At 38.0% G+C, this 19,480-nt stretch overlaps 3 protein-coding genes across 4 annotated transcripts; all 3 read right to left on the bottom strand.

Annotated features, from left to right (window-relative positions):
- LOC113748686 (KH domain-containing protein At3g08620-like) lies at positions 1-3,638 on the bottom strand. The gene is made up of 7 exons (XM_027292214.1): positions 3,275-3,638; positions 3,067-3,155; positions 1,955-2,109; positions 1,667-1,783; positions 1,420-1,536; positions 1,078-1,221; positions 1-500 (listed from the first exon to the last, which is right to left on the bottom strand). Exons 1-7 carry the CDS (start codon positions 3,367-3,369, stop codon positions 354-356), a joined length of 864 nt encoding a protein of 287 aa, XP_027148015.1. The 5' UTR covers positions 3,370-3,638; the 3' UTR covers positions 1-353.
- A 6,270-nt stretch (positions 3,639-9,908) lies between these two features.
- On the bottom strand, positions 9,909-11,952 carry LOC113762954. Of its 2 annotated transcripts, none has more exons than XM_027306615.1 (2): positions 11,489-11,952; positions 9,909-11,408 (listed from the first exon to the last, which is right to left on the bottom strand). In XM_027306615.1, exon 2 carries the CDS (start codon positions 11,280-11,282, stop codon positions 10,350-10,352), a length of 933 nt encoding a protein of 310 aa, XP_027162416.1. In that variant the 5' UTR covers positions 11,283-11,408; positions 11,489-11,952; the 3' UTR covers positions 9,909-10,349. The 2 variants fall into 2 exon arrangements, with proteins under 2 accessions (XP_027162416.1, XP_027162423.1); XM_027306622.1 differs by having other exon boundaries at positions 11,707-11,952.
- Positions 11,953-12,177: 225 nt separating this feature from the next.
- LOC113762947 lies at positions 12,178-19,058 on the bottom strand. Its single transcript, XM_027306602.1, has 7 exons — positions 18,457-19,058; positions 16,859-17,035; positions 16,487-16,612; positions 15,705-15,908; positions 14,359-14,523; positions 13,188-13,633; positions 12,178-12,874 (listed from the first exon to the last, which is right to left on the bottom strand). The coding sequence occupies exons 1-6, from the start codon at positions 18,742-18,744 to the stop codon at positions 13,235-13,237; spliced, it is 1,359 nt and encodes a 452-aa protein (XP_027162403.1). The 5' UTR covers positions 18,745-19,058; the 3' UTR covers positions 12,178-12,874; positions 13,188-13,234.
- Between the last annotated feature and the right edge of the window lie 422 nt (positions 19,059-19,480).

Raw genomic sequence — 19,480 nt, 5'->3', positions numbered from 1 at the left:
GAAAGCCATGGAATTCTACACAGCCATAAATTATCCACAAATAAAATTCACCTTTGCACCCCGGAAAGAATTTTCTACATATACAAATGAGTTAACAACAAATAAATTCAATGCAATGCTACAATAAACGTCAGAAGAAAGCCTAATATTACAGTCAAGAAAGCAAAAAAAATAGAACATTTTCTGGTGGCTCTTCCACTTCAGACCTCACAGGCATATTGTGAGGCCAATTTTGGGGCTAGACAGACCTGATGATCTTCGATGCAGTATTTATTATCCGCATTCGATGTGGATTGAGGGGTTACATGCTTCAGGAAATCTTTGGGAGGACCGTCCAGGAAATTGTGAAACCATTACCAACCTGTTTTAGCACGTTTCATTCCACTGGAACTGAATGGAGATAGACTGCCTCTTGGCTGAGGGCTCTCTTCTCTGAAACTGTTGTTCAGCATGGCCAGTTCTCTGAGCTGTTGCCTCTTGTACAAATCTTGTGACTCTTCCTGCAATGCGAAATGAAAATAAGGCAAAGGTTACTGACAATCAATCAGTAAGTTTGCATGAGAAGGTACTGTAGACTTTCTATTGCAGACATGCATTTGCAAGGGAGAGAATTAGATTGCTTCGTCGATCTGCAGCAAGTATCATCCGACAACCCCAAACTATATACCATTATGAGCTGATCTTAGCATTCTCTGTGTAATAGATGAAACTAGGATGGCTTTGGGCAGAATCCAATTTGATTTATTTTTGCGGAATCACATGATTTAAGGATAACTGAGCAGACAATTTCAAATGGCATACATCAAACCAGGGATTCTCAATGTTGTAGAGGGGAAAAGGTTGGTCCTCGTAGAGTTCTAGTAGTAGTATCTCGTACCTATTATGGAACACAGGTCTAACTTCTTTTAAAGTAAGAATGATGGATAATTATCCAATAGGCAGAGATAGCAAATCATTCATTCACAATGGAGTCCTACAGATTCCTATGAAGACATTTAATGTTCGAATAAATGATAATATATACTATAATGTTTCTAAGTGCGAATGACATTGAGGTAAAAAAGATGAAAAAATTACCACCGGCTTTAGCAATTCTTCTATAATTCCCCTCGCTTGATTCATCCGTACATCAATGATATTGGCAGGTAATTCAGCCTCAATCAAAACGTGCAGTGGATCATTGAGGTGCTCATAACCTTGTCTTCCCCGTAAGCTCTCCTCCTTCAATCAAGGGTAGACAATAAGCTTAACAGGAAGAAGCATATTCACTAGACTAGCAGGTTCGCCACAAGAAGTGCAGGTATAGTATCAGAGGGAGTTTGCCCAAGATTTTGAGCAAACTTTGAATGATGTCCTGATAGAAACAGGAAATACAATCTTAATCTATTCTCACATCTCCACCGCTAAACATAATAATACCTTGTCAGGGTCTTTGATTGAACCTTTTCCTCTAATAAATACGCGGCATCCTGTGGAAGCTTCCACTCTCTTCAGTGAATTACCTCGAGGACCTAATAGCCTGCCAACAAAATTGAACTATCTCCACAAAAACGTAATAAGCCTAAGCACTTGCAGATGCTTTTAATGATAAGAAATTGTACCTTAAATATGTTCTAGAACTGTAAATTGATGAAGACTAGACACAAAATAACTTCAACGAGCTTACGTTTGGATATCTGTCAACAGGTATGTCCAAGCGCAATACCCTCTTTGCAACATATGAACTTGGATTTCCTCCCACTGATTGCCAGTCGATGGTCATTTCATCTGGTCCACCTAACCACTGTTGCAAAGATGCATGGAATTATTATCAATAACTGGGATGTACATGTAATACACAGGGAAGAAAAAAGGAAGCCTGATGGTCCAAAACAAGGTAGCCTTGAAAGGCTATTCAAACACCAAACGAACTTAAATTTGTCTGCCAATTTTCTGTAGGCATATATGTGCTCACCTCAGGGTGAGGGCTGTTTGGAAAGAATCCTAGACCTTTTGCTCCGACATTTTGAATGATGTCTAGAGAGGCCACATGACTTGGGCTTCCACGTAGTAGTCTGTCATATTCATCTATTCTTGGGTCGGAGATCATTCCTGAAACCCTCAGTATCTCTGTCAAAAGAAGTCAATTTTAGCAAGAATCCCTCTATGGCAAAGCATATATGTTTCCATAAATAGAAACAACTGTGTGGAGACTGTCTCACAATGTTGCTATAAATGACCACAAAAAGTAATTCAAGAATAGAAAATTAGATTAAAAGTGATGACTACGCTTGTAAAAATGGCAAACAGATGAAGAACTAAAGCAGATGCGAGACCTTTCAAAAGTAAAAATCATTTCCAAAAAACCAGATTATTCGTCTTTATACTAATTGACAACAATTGACAACGATAAATCTAATTACGTGAGCGAAAGACTCACGTAAACTCACAAATCTCAACTGTGATGCTTGTCCTCAAACCTACTTTTCACGACTAAATCTAACAGAAAACTGGTAAGTGCAGTACAGTTCTGAATTTTGTGAACTTGAAGAATCCAATGTGTTCCTCTATCCCATTTTCTAGGGTGAGAAACTGCTGTTAAAAGTTCTTCTTTGCCTGTTTTTATCAATTAAAATGCGCATGCTGCAGAGAGCTCGCACATCTGAACTTCTGTGATATTTTTTCCCCCTAATAGACTCAGAGGTTATCAAACACACAGTGTGGCATATGGTGATGCAATAGGTTATATCATTATACAGAAGGAAAAGGACATTTACTTCCTTGTTTCCTAGGGATTTTTCCATTAACAAGTTAAATGGGAACAACATCGAATTGGTGAAGCAATCGATCAGTGGAAGGCCTATCAAGCATTTAAGGAAACCCTCTTGAAAATAGCAGATGCTATGAAACTATAATGATCTCAGCATACACCTTATGCTTCAAAAAGGTTAGTTCTTTTGCATTCAACAGTGTGGATAGATAGTACATGCAATAAACAGAGCTTTTGAAATGCAAACATCTCTGATAAGCCAAAACAGAAGCAGAAAAATTTATAAAACAATTATAAATTGGATAGGAGATATGAACCTTGATTCAGCAATCGGGTGCATATTGGAAGGACCTGCATGAAAGGTACAAGCTTCTGTCTTTCTGCTAACAGCTCTGTCAAGTACTGACTACAGGAACATAAAGAACACCACCAACAACAAATATACTTAACAAATTAAAATAGTTGATTAAACAAACCAAAGCTAACATAAATTTCATGGTTAGAAAGTATTCAGAAAAGGCAAACCTTTCAACATCTGAATCGGTCCTTACAATTGGAGAGACCGCTCTTGCTGGTGAAAAGTTCAAATTCTGTGTGTATAAGCTAGACATAACTTGCATGCTACGAGGGTCTGAAATTTTGCTTGGAAAAAGTTAACCTAAACAAGAAAAAGATCAAAAAAGAAGAATCCAAAGCCAAGAAGTTTATGGGAAAGAAGGGAAATACTAATTAAAAGGGGACAAAACATGAAGAGTCTGGTCAGAGGAGAAATTGGAAGAAATCAATAAATACTACTACTAGTAGTACTAGTTGTCTGGAAATTGTGAATGTGGAATTGAAGGGCTAGTAGTAGTATATTTTTCTTGGTGAGTTGCAGTGAATTGGAGGCTTAAATAGGTGTGGGGTACATATCAGAACACGTTTCTGCCATCTGGGGTTGGAGGCCAAGATTCACACTCTTTGTTTAAAACTGTCAACCAAAGCTGTTGTTTTCGTTTTTACGGTTGCAGCGTCTGCTGATTGATTCTGTTGTATTAGATTTTTTTTTTCCATTTACCTGTAATTTAGATTGCCGCAGTAGATTTTTTTTTTTTTGTTGGTGGTATTTCGTGGCAAATCATATTAGTAGTAGTATTAGATGAGGTTTTCGTAGGTTGGTCCCTGCTGCATGCTCCAAGGCCAGCTGCATAGGTAGGTATCACCAGAAACCACGCCAACAGTATAGTTGCCATGCTATTTACTTGGGGAGCAGTTTCATATTTTACTTTCTCTTTTTCGGTCGAGCAAAAAAGAAAAACGGACCGTATTTCCATTAAAATACATTTATTTTAGAAGATATTTTCTTCTTTGTTGGAGTCACTCGTTTCGAAACGTCGAGAAGTTACTAATTAGATAGTGGGATGTTCATTACTTAAAGTTAGTCATTTAAACATAAAGTCCTTTTCCTCACTGGAAATAGGGCTATAAATCCAACCAAATAATTTGGTACTCGATGTGAATTCGGCTCAAACCAAACTTGTACAAATTTATTTGTTTAGGTATCAATTTAAATCCAAACATAATTTTAAACTCAAAAATATTAACAAATCAATCAAGATCTTCATGTTGTCCGACTCGATATGTTCAGAAACATATACGGCAAGTAAATTTCATAAAAATATATCTAAAGTTTCCTACCTTAACTCCACTTCTTTTTTTCCCCGTATATTGCTTATCTTATAAAATAATAAGCATATAATACTCTTGTCTCTTAAATAGGTATAATTGATTTTAATCACATCCGTAATTCTTCGTAATAGATTTCTTGAATATCAAAAAGCAAAAATTAAGGGAAAAAGCAACAAACTAAGATGAAAATCTCGACCTAATACAACATGATATTTCAAACCAAGCCAAGCAAATCTTTGATTGTATGTGTTTGAACTCGATACTAAAACAAGTCAAGCCAAACATTTCGTAAACATACATCAGAAATTTCAAACCAAATTAGATCAATTTCTTTAAAAAAATTATCGACCACAAGCCAAGTTTAAACATTTATTTTAATCGTCAAACCAATTCTGAACGTACATCTATCCGGTTCGTTGAGCCTTTTTTTTCAGCCCTAACTAGACAGGGATAATTTCATAAACCTCCCCTAGGATTTTCTATAATTTCACTTAGCATCCTTGATATTTTAAAAATTACAACTACCTCCCTCACCCATTTAAAATGACAATACTGGTTTTGACATTTTAATGAAACTCCTTCTTCTATTATTTATCTATGCTTATACAAAAGATGGGTTTTTTGCATTTTTTTCCCTTTTCCCTTGTTATTCATTGCTCTTATATTTTGTCAGTAATATCATAGTATTATCAATCCCTAACCTTCATCGTGATCAAATGTCAAACTAGCAACATTTTTTTTTTGGATAACTTTGAATATCATATATTTTCTAGCTCTTATTTGTTTATTTATTTTTTTTTTCTGGTATCAAATCAATAATAACTAAAAAGTAAATGGCTTGCATAACTATTAAATTATGATAGTTCCGCCACTTCACTAATCTACAAACTTTAAAAAATTATCCATGACACTTTCTTCTCCATCTTAAAAGAATTTATATCTCCAATAAAGTACTATTAAAAGCAGCCTATCATAATGAGTTTTATTATCGTAGTTAATTATTAAATGACAAATATGAGCATAAAAAACTTGACACACATTCTTTTATAATTGTGCTAAATTACTTTATAATTCTTTAGAAGAATAAATCAAACTTTATTAGAAGCGGACATTATAAGGTTTTCATTAAATTTTTGACCCTATTTTAAGGTTTAGTTACTAAAAGTGTGAAATCAAATGAGACAAGTGTAAATTTCAAATCCTTGAGAGAGCTTAGTGAAATTGATAGAAAGCTCGTGGGAGGTTTATAAAATTATCCCCAGTAAATAAAAGTAAAATTTTACAATTTCTCTGCTTATTAACTTACAAAAAGATGTTTTTCAGATGGTAGTTAAAATTTTATCCAATTAATTAGATATATATAAAAAATAATGTTGTATTTAGTTAAGTTGCAAAAAAGTTTTATGTGAAAAAAAAATTAACAAACACTACTTTATTTACTCGTTTGAGGTGCAGAAAATGCTTGCTTCTCTAATACCCAACATAACTGATGAGAATATTAGTCAGATGACCTTGAAGTCTTGATTTGATTATCAAATTTTACACTTTCCTTCTTTGAATCTTTCCCTTTGTATAACTTGAAAGCACTCTTTTTTTTTTTTTTTTAAAAAAAAAAGAGCTTCTTGCAATATATTTTCTCCATTCCCCTTAAGACACTCTTAGATAGCTGTCATTAAAAATTAAAGGAAATACATATTGGGGGTCGAGGCAAATTTGTGCTTCCATGCTTTTGTTTTTTACTCTCGTCAATAATTGATTTCATTTAAATCCTTTTCAAATGTCCAAATCAGACAGTAATGAGTCCTTATTTTAAGTCATGTTAATTGATGTGTTCCTTGTATATTTCTTTCTTTAAAAATAGCCAACGAACGGTCGCTGGAGTCCGAATATTCGCATCATGGCGGATTGCGGAACAGTCGCGGATATGTGCGCGCTTATAAACTTATACTAATATTAGTACTACACAAAACGACATAAAACTATTTATTATTATAATTCTAGATTTTTTCTAACCCTCTCTTTTTTATTTTCAATTTGCCTCAAACACTCAAATGTCAAGACCCTATTTACCACTACCATCGTACATTAGTCCATCGTACTTCCACAGTTTTTTTTTTTTTCTCTTTTTTTGTGTCGATCTCAAGGGCAAAAGAAGCAAAACTACAGAGAAGCAGATTTTGTGCCTATCTCAATAAGTACCCGTAGATTCAAGTTTATTCAGGGTTACAAGATAACGAAGAGAAACATGATGGTTTGCCAAAAATCAACCACATGTTTCACTCGAACAAAATTGTATAGGGTCGCCTTTTTTTTCCACTTAAATGTGTTAGGTGGTAGAATACGACTTGAATATATCCAATTAAGCAGACTAATCTGGACCGGACCAACTAATTCCTATGCCTGCATGTGTAGTGTAGTAGTAGATTAAGGGTGGGTTAGATATCCAGCTAGCAGCTGTTATCAGAAGAAGGAAGACCAGCAGCAAACGATGCAGACGACAAGTATGTGAAGAAGCAGAAACAGAAGCAGCAGAAAGCAGCAGCAGCCTCATCTGCCCACAACATAGAACGTCTTAGATTCGATATTGCGACAACAATTCTGCATCATGAGTTCTACATGACAAAACCTTAATAGTTGTCACGAGCAATGGTTACAGCCTTAATAAATAGCACTTCTCCTTTACAGTTTACACCCCATCTGCAACCTTAATAAATAGTGCCATGGTTTTTCCTAAATGAGCATATATAGCAGTATATAGCACCCACTCCAATCTCCTGGAAACTGTCAACCCCACCCGAAGCGAAAACTGCCACAGCTATCCTAATCAGGGGGATGCTAATTAAGTCATGATTTAATATACTGTAGTACGTATTAAATTAAACCAACCAACCACTAGTCTGCGTGCAAACTGTTGAAAAATTGTCTGATTCTGTCCGCAATCGATATATTCCCCTTCACAAACTTGGAGAATTAATTAAGAGGGATGATCAGGTGTGTTATGGTAAAGGGCCACAAGGGGGGAAGCATTGGATTCCTTTAAAGATTGCCTAGAAAGTACTACATGGCAGTGCACGTTGGGCCAGAGACAACAATGCGTGGATTGCAGTTTGTTGATCTGTGGGAATTTCTTGGTCCTAGTCTAAATTAGTCCTCTACTCTCATCATCTACCCCACAATTCGGTGTCGAAATATATATATATATATATATATATATCTCCATCATGTATGTATCCTTGTTGTCTTTTTATGTACGTGAAGGTTTAACTGCATCGACACAATTTGGACCTTGTCTAGTAGAACAGGGTGTATTAGAAACTTGATATTGCATTATGAGTGGGTGTTGGAATCGATTTACTGTCTATTGCACATCGAAAATATGATCATGGAGAAGGGGCAAAGGCTGTAAAAACTGCAAGTGTTTGTATTGAATTTTAACCTGTTACAAAGGCTGTCTAAAAATTTCCAAACCTATAGAAGATACCTAGACCGATCAGTTATTTCGTTCTCGTTAACCAATCTACCTGCACATATGATTATCCAGAGCGTCCCCGAGTTCTGACGCGGTAAAAGAAAAAGACAGCGTATTATGGATCATCATTGACATTGCCACAGCTAGTTCTGGAGTCTGGAGCCCCGGTTATCTGTGGGAGTATTTTAGTTTCTGTTTTTCTTCCCTCTTTTCTCTGTTCCAGAAAGAAAATCACCAGCGGGGTATAGAAAAACTAGACACATTTGTTAATAGGCAAGTCCTGTCCTAGTTGCGTTCTGTCTTGAATTCATGAAAGCTGTATTGGGACCTCAACTGGCAGCTGCCCAGCTTGGCGAATCCATCCAATCTAAAACGCTCTCTGGAATGAGGCAAAATTTAATGCAGCAGTTTACTTTTCAGTAGGATATTTGCTTAGATTGACTGGTTTGACTAGTAAAACGTAGGCCTTGTTTGGCAGGCAAGTTTTTTTGTCAAGTTTGTCTGCTACAAATTTTTTAAAAAATTTTAACTACAGTAACTTTAAAAAACTTTTTAAGATTTTTAAACTATACACTTCGAAATATTCAAAAAATTTTTAAAAAACTTTTAAAGTAAGTTATAATAAAATTTCAGACAAATACCCAAAAAACTCACTTGTGCCATAAATTAGTTGGGAACTTGAATTTTGAGTGATCTAAGATTGCGGTCATCAAGTAGTCATTCTTCAACTTGGCCTTTGACATACTACACTACCACCAACAACGTCGTACTCCTATTATTTTTGTCGTCAAGGGTCAAGGGCCAAGGCTGGAATTTCCAGGACTTAGTTCAGAAGTTCGATTCCTGCTCTTTTCTACTTCAAACAATGCACATAGCTCAGACGTGCCCGGAGAAGCCACAAACCAACTAAGATGTTTCTTTTACAATGAAAATGGAAAAAGAAAAGGGATTGGTCAAATTCGCACCCTTGATGCATAAATGACTTGTATTGTTAACATTAATCCTAACTTGTACCGTTAAGTGTAGATTTAAGACGAAGGCGTGTGGATTTAATCTCTCCCAAATGAAAAAAAAATATCTTCAAATTTCACTTCATGCGGGGTATTACCCATTTAATCTTCCATTTTGAGTTGCATTCCGCAATTGGGCTGAATGGTGCAAGCTGAGCTTTGATGGAGTCAACACTGACCAGCATGAGATGATCTATTACTTTTGTAACAGATTTAACCAGTGCCATATGTATCTTCTGTTGCTTATTTCTCAACTAAAAGGGGATACTTTAGCGGGGTTTTTTCCATGGGAGAGCAGAAAATCTCTTTGCCCAGCTTATTAGACAATCAACACAGTAAAAGTAAAAGCGCGTTCCCTATATCCTTCGTCCTTTGGGTTCGTTTCTTTTGGACTTCGGCTTGTATGGTTGATTTGCGCACTTCCATGGAAAACAACACCGGCAGAAAGAGATTGAAGATCAATTTCGCAAAAGTTGGATCTTCTCAGATGCTGGTTGCACTTGAAGAAGGACTAAAGTCAGAGAGACAATGACTTGATCCGCCCCTCATTTTGTCCTTTTCCAGGTGTGAATCGATTAACTAGTACTAGTGTATAACAAAGCAGCCAACGTGTGCTGCTGCTTTCTTTATTGACTACTAATCTAAATATACCTTACCTCAACATCTTGTGTCACGATTTTAGCAGTGACAACTAATATTTCAGCAACCAAGAACCATGACAATGAGTTGGAATTGAGAACTTTTGAGCAATGTCCCTTTTTTTTTTTTCTTTTCCCTTGTACTAGATTGTCCAGCTCAACGTTTGGACTATGTGACAGAATGATGAGTTCACATGCGGCCATAAGCACCAATCGGACATGGTGGAAAGATATTTGCACAAGGAGACATTAGAGGACTGCAGAATGCAGAAAGCAGATGACGGAATATGGTGGACTGTGCAGCATGTGTTGAGATCAGTAGGAATCCCAAATGTCTAAATCTTAACTGGCTGGTAGTGCTAGGATGCGCAAAATCATGGTAAGACGATAATTGCTTTACATTGCTAAAACGGATTAGTAATATATACACTTTCTTGTTCGTAGTTCCTAGTTCACTATTACTTATGCAGGATCGAATAATTGCAGTAATGAACTTCAGATGCTTCACTAAACTTCTATGTGCAACTCTGCATTTACCTTTTAGGCTTTTATGCGGAATTGTTGTATCGGCACTTGCCTTTACTTCGATCTTCAAGAACCACATCGACCGGATAGATATGGATCTGAGGGGCTGAGGTCCAATACTAGCAGTAGAGACTCAGAAAGAAATCGAATAGGGAGTGCAACAATAATATTGCCTTTGATCAAAATCAAGAAAAATCACATCTTTGAAAAAAGAATTGTGTTAAATCAATAATGTCACGAATTGAAGTTTTACTTTTACCAGAAACGTATTGTCAAGCAAGAACCAAATACTAGGGCACGTAATCATCTTCCAATGATGGTCTAGTTCGAGTCTCCAATGCCACTGGCGCCTTCGTAAATCCAACATTTGCCATTAGCAAGGGCTCCCCTCTCTCTGCTGCTTCCTCCATTCTCTGTATGTTTCTTCGCCGTCTATACTTCCTCAGACAAGCAAGAAGAATACATAGCAGTAGCAGCAGCAGCACTCCCCCAACCACAGACCCAACGATTATCCAGACTTTGTGATTGTTCTTCTCACCGCCGCCTCCCTGTCTACCGGTACCTCCACCAGGAGCTGGAGCCGAAGCCGGAGCCGGGGCTGTGAACTCAACCACTATAGAGAAATGGCCTTGTTTTGCAGCAGAACAGGCACTCCGGTTAATGACATTGTCAAATTGAAATGAGCCATCCAAACCAAAAGAAATACATTTTGGCGACAATCCTTCAGGCACCAGTTGGACGTTCGGTAGGTGGATAGTTATGGGATCTTTGGAGGCTCGGATGTCCAATTCCTGTAGATTTCTGGCTGACAAATTGACTGCATCATAAGCCAGGAGACCCACAATTGGTGCCAAATATGTGTAACCAGGTAAAGGGTAATACAAGGAAGACCAATTTGCCAAGTTGTGATAGACCAACACAAGCCTCTCAACATAAGGTTGCTCCAAAACACCAATTGGAATATGAAATTCTTTATAGCTGTTAACCCCTCTTCTTCTCAAGCTCCCACTTCTCAGCCTCAATGCTGCAACCTTAATCCCTGTCAAGTTGGATGGCACGTTGCCATCGTAGACAATGCCCGTTCTGGGCCGAACAACCAACGCCCTGAAAGCATAGTCTTGAAGTAGTGAATCTAGTGAGCGCGCAGATAATTCGGCAGCTGATTGAGCTCTAAGCACTGGAACAATCCAGAGAATGATGTAAAAATACGCAACAAGAAGCATCAGAATGCGAATAATCTAACGAATCCCCTGAAAGTAACCGCATCCAAAACGCAAGCATTCACGACCACATCTGAAAGCTGCTTTGTCCGATTCAACCACAATGGCCATGCTTTTGTTTCATCAAACCTAGAGGAGGTAAATTAGTGTGGAAATATGTAGAGATTCACTAAAAAGCCAAAGGGCTGAAGTATCTCAGACTAACTTACAAAAGAATAGAAGTAATCTTGAACTTGAATGCACCCGTATAGAATCTTTGACAAATAGGTAGAGATATGAGGGAGAGAAATGACACGAATCCTCTTACCGATGCCAGCAGAAAATAGCAGGACAAAAAATCTGGGCAAGAAAATGGTAGTGAAGGGCCGAAGGCATTAAGTGTGGCAAGACATTAATGGAAATAAAAAGCAAGTGGAGGGCAACTAACCACACACTAATACAGTCATACGCACACAAAACAGAAACACAGCTGTGTCGAGACAGAAAAGAGAGAGTTGCGGTGTTCAGTGTCCACCCCTACCGCTTGTGGAGTATTTACTCATCTCCTACCCACTTAAATTCGGACATGTCAGCCAAGGATTAGACCATGAAAGCTGAGTAGGGACCATTGCCGCCTTTCTTTACAAGTATGGAGTTTCCTTTATTCGTTCTTTTTTCCTTTTATTGTGGTGAGAACTTAGAAGTGGAACCCCATCACCAATAATCCCATGAACAACAGGGGTAGAGGGAGAGGGAGATAGATGTTTAGAGTGGTTTGGGGAGAAGAGCCGAGCTAGCAACCACCTAATGTTACGCTAAATTGGCATAATGCATATGGCCAATCAATTTACAAAAGATAAAAAGACAGTAAAATGAGAAAAATAAATATTTGGGCAGGACCGCTTGGACCAGCTTGATGGAAGAAAAATACTACTGAAAGCCATCGTTCAGGGTGTCTGGCTCAGCCTCGTGGTGGTCCTTGTGAATTTCTTTTTGCTACTATTTTGTGGAAGGATCTCATGTATCTAACATGTGACTACATTGCGATTATACCCTTAAACAATATAAAGGGAGAAAAAAAAATGGAATACTGCTCTTAGTTAGACGCTTAATCGTGACCTCTTGATTGCTCGCAGATAAAGCATTTCTTCTGTATCTTTCATGGGCAGCTAGATTTCCCTTCTGCATTTGGCCTTTTCCTTTCTACGTCAGTCTTCGCTGTTCTTTCACGAGTGCGCCTCACCTTAGAAGAATGGGCAGCCTTCTGTTTAGCGGGGTTCTAAATTCTCAGCAACCGCATGCTAGGTCTAGCTGTTAACCTTCTGCTTCATCAGCTTCGCAAAATTCTAGAGCCAAGCCACCCTTATGGTCATAATGCTGAAGTAGCAGCGTGTACACGTTACGACAACACCGAATAGGGGAATACTACTATCCCAGTGCAACAGAAAGTTAAACATGCAACTGAATACAAAAGTTCAAATTGATGCAGTAACCCCTGAAAGTCGTGCTGCCACATTGATCGGAGCTATATAAAAATTTCAAAGATGCAGGAAACGGGAATCTCTCTTGTAAGGTCATGAACAGCTTGCTTAAGACAAAATGATCAACTCAACACACTGCAAATGCAAATAAAAAATCAATAGTAGCACTATAAGCCAAGCCAATTGCAAGGATAATGACCAACCACCAGCAGCTTCACGGTATACACGCACTGAGTGAGTGAGAAATTTCATACAGACAATTACAAGCTTACTTCTAAAACCAGTTACAAGCTTGAGGCCCACCCCTTTCCCTAGGTTTTCTAATATTTGACAACAGACGAAGCACAAAACGCTGTCAACTAAATCCTGCAATTGCCAATAATGGGGATACAATGCCCAAAAATATGCAAGTAGGAAAAGAATCAATTAATATTATGCCGATACAAACCTCTGTTGAAGGAGAAAAATCAGACAAAGTCCATCCAAGCAAATAAATTAGTGTCTCCCCAGATCTTCATTTGGCATAGGGATATAGGAACTAAGTGGGGTGACAGATTGGAAGACGTCTTTGGGCTCCGAGGATGGAACTGGATGCACCGCAATATCACGAGTCACTAATGGAGTTGCATCATGAGAAGCAAATGGAGATGCCAGAGACAGTGGTAATGAAGGTGGCGTTGTTCCAAGCGATAGGAGATTAGAGGTCGAAGGCACCTTAACAGGGTAAACTTCAGTGACCTCCTCAGTCCCTTCATCAAGGTACACAACATCCTGCATGGTAAGCTGGTGGTATTCGACAATCTCCCTCAGAAAACGGTTCTCCCGTGCAAAAACAGAATTCTCTTGAGCCAGGCGAGCTTTCTCAGCTAAAAGTGTCTCAAGTTGAAGCCGTATCTGTTATCAAATGTTACTATTAGAGCTAATAAAATGTTGGAACAATATCAATTCAAATAATGTTTTCTATTTGTTTTTGTTTACAGAAGCAGCAAAAACTATTACTATTAATTAACATAATAAATAGAAAGGAAACTCCTCCTCCCCCGGAACCAACCAAACAACATCTGCAAAAGACTTTGAGGGTGGCATTTAAATTCTTCTTTCTTTTCATGTTGGTGGAAGGAGGGGAGAGAGAACTTTGATTTCTGGGACATCAGATAACCTAATTGCCATAAAAAAAAACTAAATGTGATGTACTGAGGCAAAAGACTTGCTAACTCCATGATGCTCTGCCTGCCTCCTTCCCATGAGTAAAATGCAGGTTGCATTAATGACAAAGATATCTGGGGAAACCACAACAAAAAGATTGAACATATGGGAGGATCCGAACGAATTCTGCTTTCATTTCCCCTGTATGGAGCACTGGCAGGCTGCACTCTAGGCAGCTAGGAAGGCTCACTAGACCAGCAGCCAGACCAAGAATGAATGTGTAATGAAGGTATGATGTGCAAAAGTATAGTACTTTGTCTGAAAAAATCCCTATTTTTTGGACTTTAGAGGCAAAAAAAATGCAATATATAGAAATGAAAGTTCAAACGTTTCCTTTAGTTTTTTTTTTCTTGGTGTTGGGGGGGGGGGGGGGGGGAAGGGGGCTGGTGTAGAGACACAGCATGAGAGTTTACCAAATCATCATCTTCTGGGTTGTCTCCTTTTTCACGACTTTCTCTGAGAATTCTATTTTCTTCTTCCAGCTGAGCACAGCGCTCTTTAGCAAAAGCTAGGTCTGCTTTGACAGTCTTCAGTTCCCGTAAAAGAAGTTTTGCCTTTGCAGCCATTGCCATTGCAACCTGTGTTTTGACGCAATGAGAATGTAATGCACCTTGCAACTGTTAACAACAACTTAGAATTGAAATTAGAAAATTTCATCTAAATATACAAGAATTTTTTTATAAATGAGCTATTATCAAATCACCTTTCTTTCTTGTTTAGATTCCTAGTTTTATTTTTTGGGGGACATGTAAGCTTCATTAAAAAGACAAATATGTTACAAAACAGGAGGAAGATCCTGAGGGATGTCCAGAAGAGCCTGAAGATCAATGGAGAAAGGAGATAATTAAAGCAAATTCTTACTCTTATTCAAGTCTTAGCAGTATTAAACATAAGGAAGGTCAAGGCAAACAAGCAGAAAAACAGATTATTCTAAAGCTCAAGGACCAATTGGGCATGAGAAAATTGAAAGTAAATGAACAATTACAAGTACCATAAAGGAACTGAAAAACAAGAAAGAAAACTGAATGTAAAGGATAAACCGGCCATAAAGAACCAAAAACCAAGAAAATGCTCAATTTGCTTCTAGATATCAGATTTTAGTGTGTCAAGGGTGACAAAACCTAGTTTAGACAAGCAATAGAAGAAAATTGAGTTTAGATCAATCTATGGCATCCATGACTTTTGAAACTATCATCTAGGAAATAGGGATCTAAGCATTTACAATTTTACAAGCAAAAACCTTTCCGTTTGGCTTCCACAATACCTCATAAAGAAGAGGAAAGCCATATCATAGAACATAAAGTTGAATTAACTGCTAATCCTTTCCACATTATTTTAGTATTCCCCCACCCCCCAAAAAAAATTCATGTGGTTGATTTTAGAAAGATCAAGATACATAAGTACACCAACCAGAACAGATGTTGAACTAGGTTTTGGGGGGAAGAGGGTGGGGGGCGGGGGGGACAATTATACCTTGGCTAATAGAGCCAAAAAGCCTACTGTCAAATGGTAGAATCTTCTCAGAAGATCAACTTATAGCATATGAAAGAAGCAATCAAAAAGGAAGGTGAGCAGAAAAACTGCTAAACAAGATATGGTGATTTATTTTTATAAATTCATGAAATTTTTAAATGCACTATGACAGAGACACATGGAACAACTTCAAAGTAATAAACAAGTCTAAATAACAATAGACACCCCCCCCCTTGACACAATAATTAGAGCTTATACAACCAGCGTCACAGAGTTGGCACCTTACGTCGCGAGATGCTTTCAATTGGATTTCCAATTCTGCATGTGTCCGGGGTTGCACATGGGTCTGGCCCAATGGTTGTTGCCGAAAACTACCAGTATTCGAAGTCTGGTTCTCAGGTATAGAACCACTTCCTTTTTTCCTAATTTGCAGCTTGCGTGTTTCTTGAATGATGTCTGCAGTGCGATTCTCCACAACTGCAAGACCCTCCTGCAAAAGAAGGGGATTTAGTTGTGGAACATGACAAAGAATGAACATATATGTCAGAACGTAGACAAACATTGCGTGCAAGTCTAGGATGACTACCAAAACAGTTGTCCCCTGGAAGATATTTGCACACGGCTTTTCAAAATTGTAGAGGTGCTAGATCAAACTATACAGAGTAAAACATCTTATCTTCAATTTTTTTTTTAAGGATCAACAAAAGGTCTTACTTGTTACATTACACTTTAGAAGGATCGAGCACATAAGCCCTCATCAAATGCCATATTAGTATTCAAATGATGTTCACATACGGAACCTTCAGCAGTTTTTTAAAGAAAAATCAAAGAATATACAGAAGCAAAACTTTGAAAGCAACTCATATTATGCAACATCATAGCATAGTCAGGTCAAGACTTTTAGGCAACCTTCTGATGCTGCTTATAAGGAGATACAACTACATAAACAATTGTCCAAACTCTAACATTAAATTCATCCCCGAATTGGCATGAGGAATCACACTGCATACAGAAGAATTACAATTGTTCAAAACCAAAGCATTTGTGCAGAAAAATAGAGAAACCTACTTCTAATGCATTTCCAATCGTCCCGCCAATGTAATTAAGCGAAGAAGCCAGAGCACCTAGTCCCTTTTGTAAAGTAGGGCTGTCTTTCTTCGGACGGCTTTCATATGACGAGTATGTCCCATCATACTGCAAACAGGTGAAGGGACAACATAAAATAACAGAACATTAAGGGCTACCCTAAAGGTTCTTTACAAAGAAAAAAGCAAATGATATGCTATACAAAGACAGTTCATATGAATAATTTTGGAATATTATGGCAAAACATGTTAACACCATATAAAAGGAGAATCATAAGGGTTGTTCCCAAATGAGTGTAAATGGCTTTTGAAATTCTTGACCAGTTCAGACACAGTGATCATTTTTAAAGTTCACCTGGCCTCTAGTTGCTCTACCAGACATCTGCGGTGTTGTCCTTCCTGGTGTTTCATGCTGTTGGGATGCATTATCATCATCTATAATGGCTTTAGCTTTTCTAGCAAGTACACCCCAAAATCCTTGTTTAGGTTCATTCAAGCTTTTCATTGACGTATACTCATAGCTGGAAAACCCCTACATGTAACCAGTAAACATTAAGTGGAGTAAAAAGCACACAACAGGAATTAAGAGCTAAAAAATAGATAATACTCCACTACGGAAAAGAAATAATAGGAAGCTTCCTACATGCTAGGAAGCTTTAAAAAAATAATAAAAATAATGCACTACCAAAAAAAAAAGGAAAAATGAAACTCATTCAGTTTCAATTGTGCTGATTATCAGAAGGCAAGTGTCTTCCTGAAAATCTCATGAGTCACATGATAATGCCAAAACTCATAAATGTCCTTGTTTAAACCAGAGATACATTTACTAACATAAGTTGTCCCAAGAGCCTCCTCCTTCGCATATTCTGCAAACTGTTCCAATGCATAAAATCATGCAACACATCAAGTTTAAAGCAGAAGTATTCACTAACATATTAATTCACTTATTAAACTACAGAAATTTCCTATCCACAAAGTGATCCAAATGATTCCAAAACCTCGTATACTGGTATTGGGTCTTTTCCAGAAGCACAAATGTAAGAATCCATCAACTAACTTCTTGTCCATTTGGCATGTCCCAGGAAGAGGCATGCATGTATTTTTCAGCTATTGACTTCTTTTTTAGTTGGATGCACAACTGCTTAAATGCTTTTAGTTTGGAAACATTACACCTTTGATCCCTCATCTTTGCACTTTTAACAGGCAACCCCAGCCAATAAAGTGTCTTTAAAAGAAGGCAGCTCAAACTTTGGAGATGGATAAGACATCATGCCTGCAACCGCATCTGATAGACCATCACGCACTCTTACTGCTTCATGTCTAAAACATCCAATTGAGGACTAATTTATAATTCACATGCACGAAATACCATCACTCAGTCCCTTTGGGCTTCCCAGAGGGTGATAATCCCCAGCTTACAACTCACTCACATTCCCTCTTCTAAGTTAGAATGATAAAATTCCCCTGAAGCTTTTCAGACAGAAATGTACCCGTTGCAGTTGCATCTCCTTTTACACATTTAAGAAACGAGATTATTACAACCCAGCCAATATGCTTACTCCTGTCACATCACAAGAATCCACACTTATGTGCTAGTAGGAAAGGAACCAAGTTGCACTTTATAAACATATTTCTGATTCAAGTACAGCATTTCTAAGAAATGGTTCCAAATTGTCACCTTTTTAACCTTTTCTTAAAGAACCCATTCCTATTCAGCTATGACAACATATTTCTGATTCAAGTCCAACATTTCTAAGAAAGAGTTCCAAATTGTCAAACTTTTCTAAAACAAAACCCATTCCTATTCAACTGTGACAGCTCAATTCGACGGAAATCTACAAAAGGTCAGGAAAAAACAACTTCAAATCTGAAAACAGCTATGCTGAAATCAAGTCAATAGAGCATATAAGTACTTAAATATATAAAGGATAAGATAATTGGAAAAGCTGGAACCTTGGGCGAGGAAGAGGAAGAAGACGAGGATCGAAGGGGATTGGAGTCGCGAGGAGAGGAGAAGGCGGACTGGCCATAAGCGGACGAGAGAGACGAGTCGTGATGAGCAGAAGAGGCTCTGATTGCTTTAGCAGCGAGAGAGGATGCGGAAGGCGATGAAGTGCCGCCGTCGCCGTCAACATCGTCCGGTAGCTGCAGCGGAGGAGGAGGCGCTGGATTATACGGACTCCCAATTTCTTCTTTGAAAGTGGAAGCCTTACCTAATTGCTGCCTCCTCCTATACGCCATCAATTATTTTGGACTTCTCCTCAGAACTCCAGAACCGCCAACGCTAATCCTTGATCCAGCTAAACTTTTCTAGTCAATCGGAATTGAATGCCGGGAGAGAAATGGAATTCGAAATCCTTTTCCCTCTTTAAAAGTACCTAACAACCTCGCCTTGTTTGCTTCTTCCTCTTTTGGCTGGGACAAAAAGGGGGCCGAAAAAAAAAAAAAAAGGAGAGATAGAGAAAGAGAAAAAAGCGCCAAGGGGAAACCACCTGCTGTATTGTTTAACTGAACCTCGGCATCGGCTGATTCCGCACCAGCCCAGATCCGATTCCTTCAATTATGAAATGGGCATGCTTCTCCCATTCCCCACTTTTTCTTTTCTTTTTCTTTTTTTTTGCGGGGTGGCAAAAATTAACTTTGCGTCCGCTAATTTTAATACTAATCTCAACGGAGTCTCTTTTGTTGCAGATACCATTTATCTGCCCACTTCTATTTTGAGTTTCAACCCATATTCTAAGAAGGAATGTAAGTTTAAAGGAGTCGAATCAAGTTGGACATTATTGCATGAAACTCGATTTGATTTTTCTAGTCTATTTGAATCAAACTTCTATTGAGCCAAACTTTTTATACTTCAGTGTATTCATCTTTACGATGCTTTGTACATATGGAGCCAGATTATTAACACAAAATCCCATTCAACGTTTACTTGAACGCTTAATGCATTAATCTGTAATGAGTTCTATTCAACGTTTAA

Source organism: Coffea eugenioides, chromosome 1 (genome assembly GCF_003713205.1).
Source record: "Coffea eugenioides isolate CCC68of chromosome 1, Ceug_1.0, whole genome shotgun sequence".
Lineage (NCBI taxonomy): Eukaryota > Viridiplantae > Streptophyta > Magnoliopsida > Gentianales > Rubiaceae > Coffea > Coffea eugenioides.
This window is presented reverse-complemented; position numbering and strand designations above follow the sequence as displayed.

What these genes read in the sequence shown, in the direction of transcription:
- LOC113762954 (XM_027306615.1), bottom strand. Translation starts at nt 11,282, where the DNA reads ATGCTTCTTGTTGCGTATTTTTACATCATTCTCTGGATTGTTCCAGTG.
- LOC113748686 (XM_027292214.1), bottom strand. Translation starts at nt 3,369, where the DNA reads ATGCAAGTTATGTCTAGCTTATACACACAGAATTTGAACTTTTCACCA. An exon ending in ACCGATTCAGATGTTGAAAG is followed by an intron (nt 3,156 to 3,274) that starts GTTTGCCTTTTC and finishes ATGTTCCTGTAG; the next exon opens with TCAGTACTTGACAGAGCTGT. An exon ending in CAAACAGCCCTCACCCTGAG is followed by an intron (nt 1,784 to 1,954) that starts GTGAGCACATAT and finishes TCTTTGCAACAG; the next exon opens with TGGTTAGGTGGACCAGATGA.
- LOC113762947 (XM_027306602.1), bottom strand. Translation starts at nt 18,744, where the DNA reads ATGGCGTATAGGAGGAGGCAGCAATTAGGTAAGGCTTCCACTTTCAAA. An exon ending in CTTCCTCTTCCTCGCCCAAG is followed by an intron (nt 17,036 to 18,456) that starts GTTCCAGCTTTT and finishes GGTTACATGTAG; the next exon opens with GGGTTTTCCAGCTATGAGTA. An exon ending in GTAGAGCAACTAGAGGCCAG is followed by an intron (nt 16,613 to 16,858) that starts GTGAACTTTAAA and finishes ACCTGTTTGCAG; the next exon opens with TATGATGGGACATACTCGTC.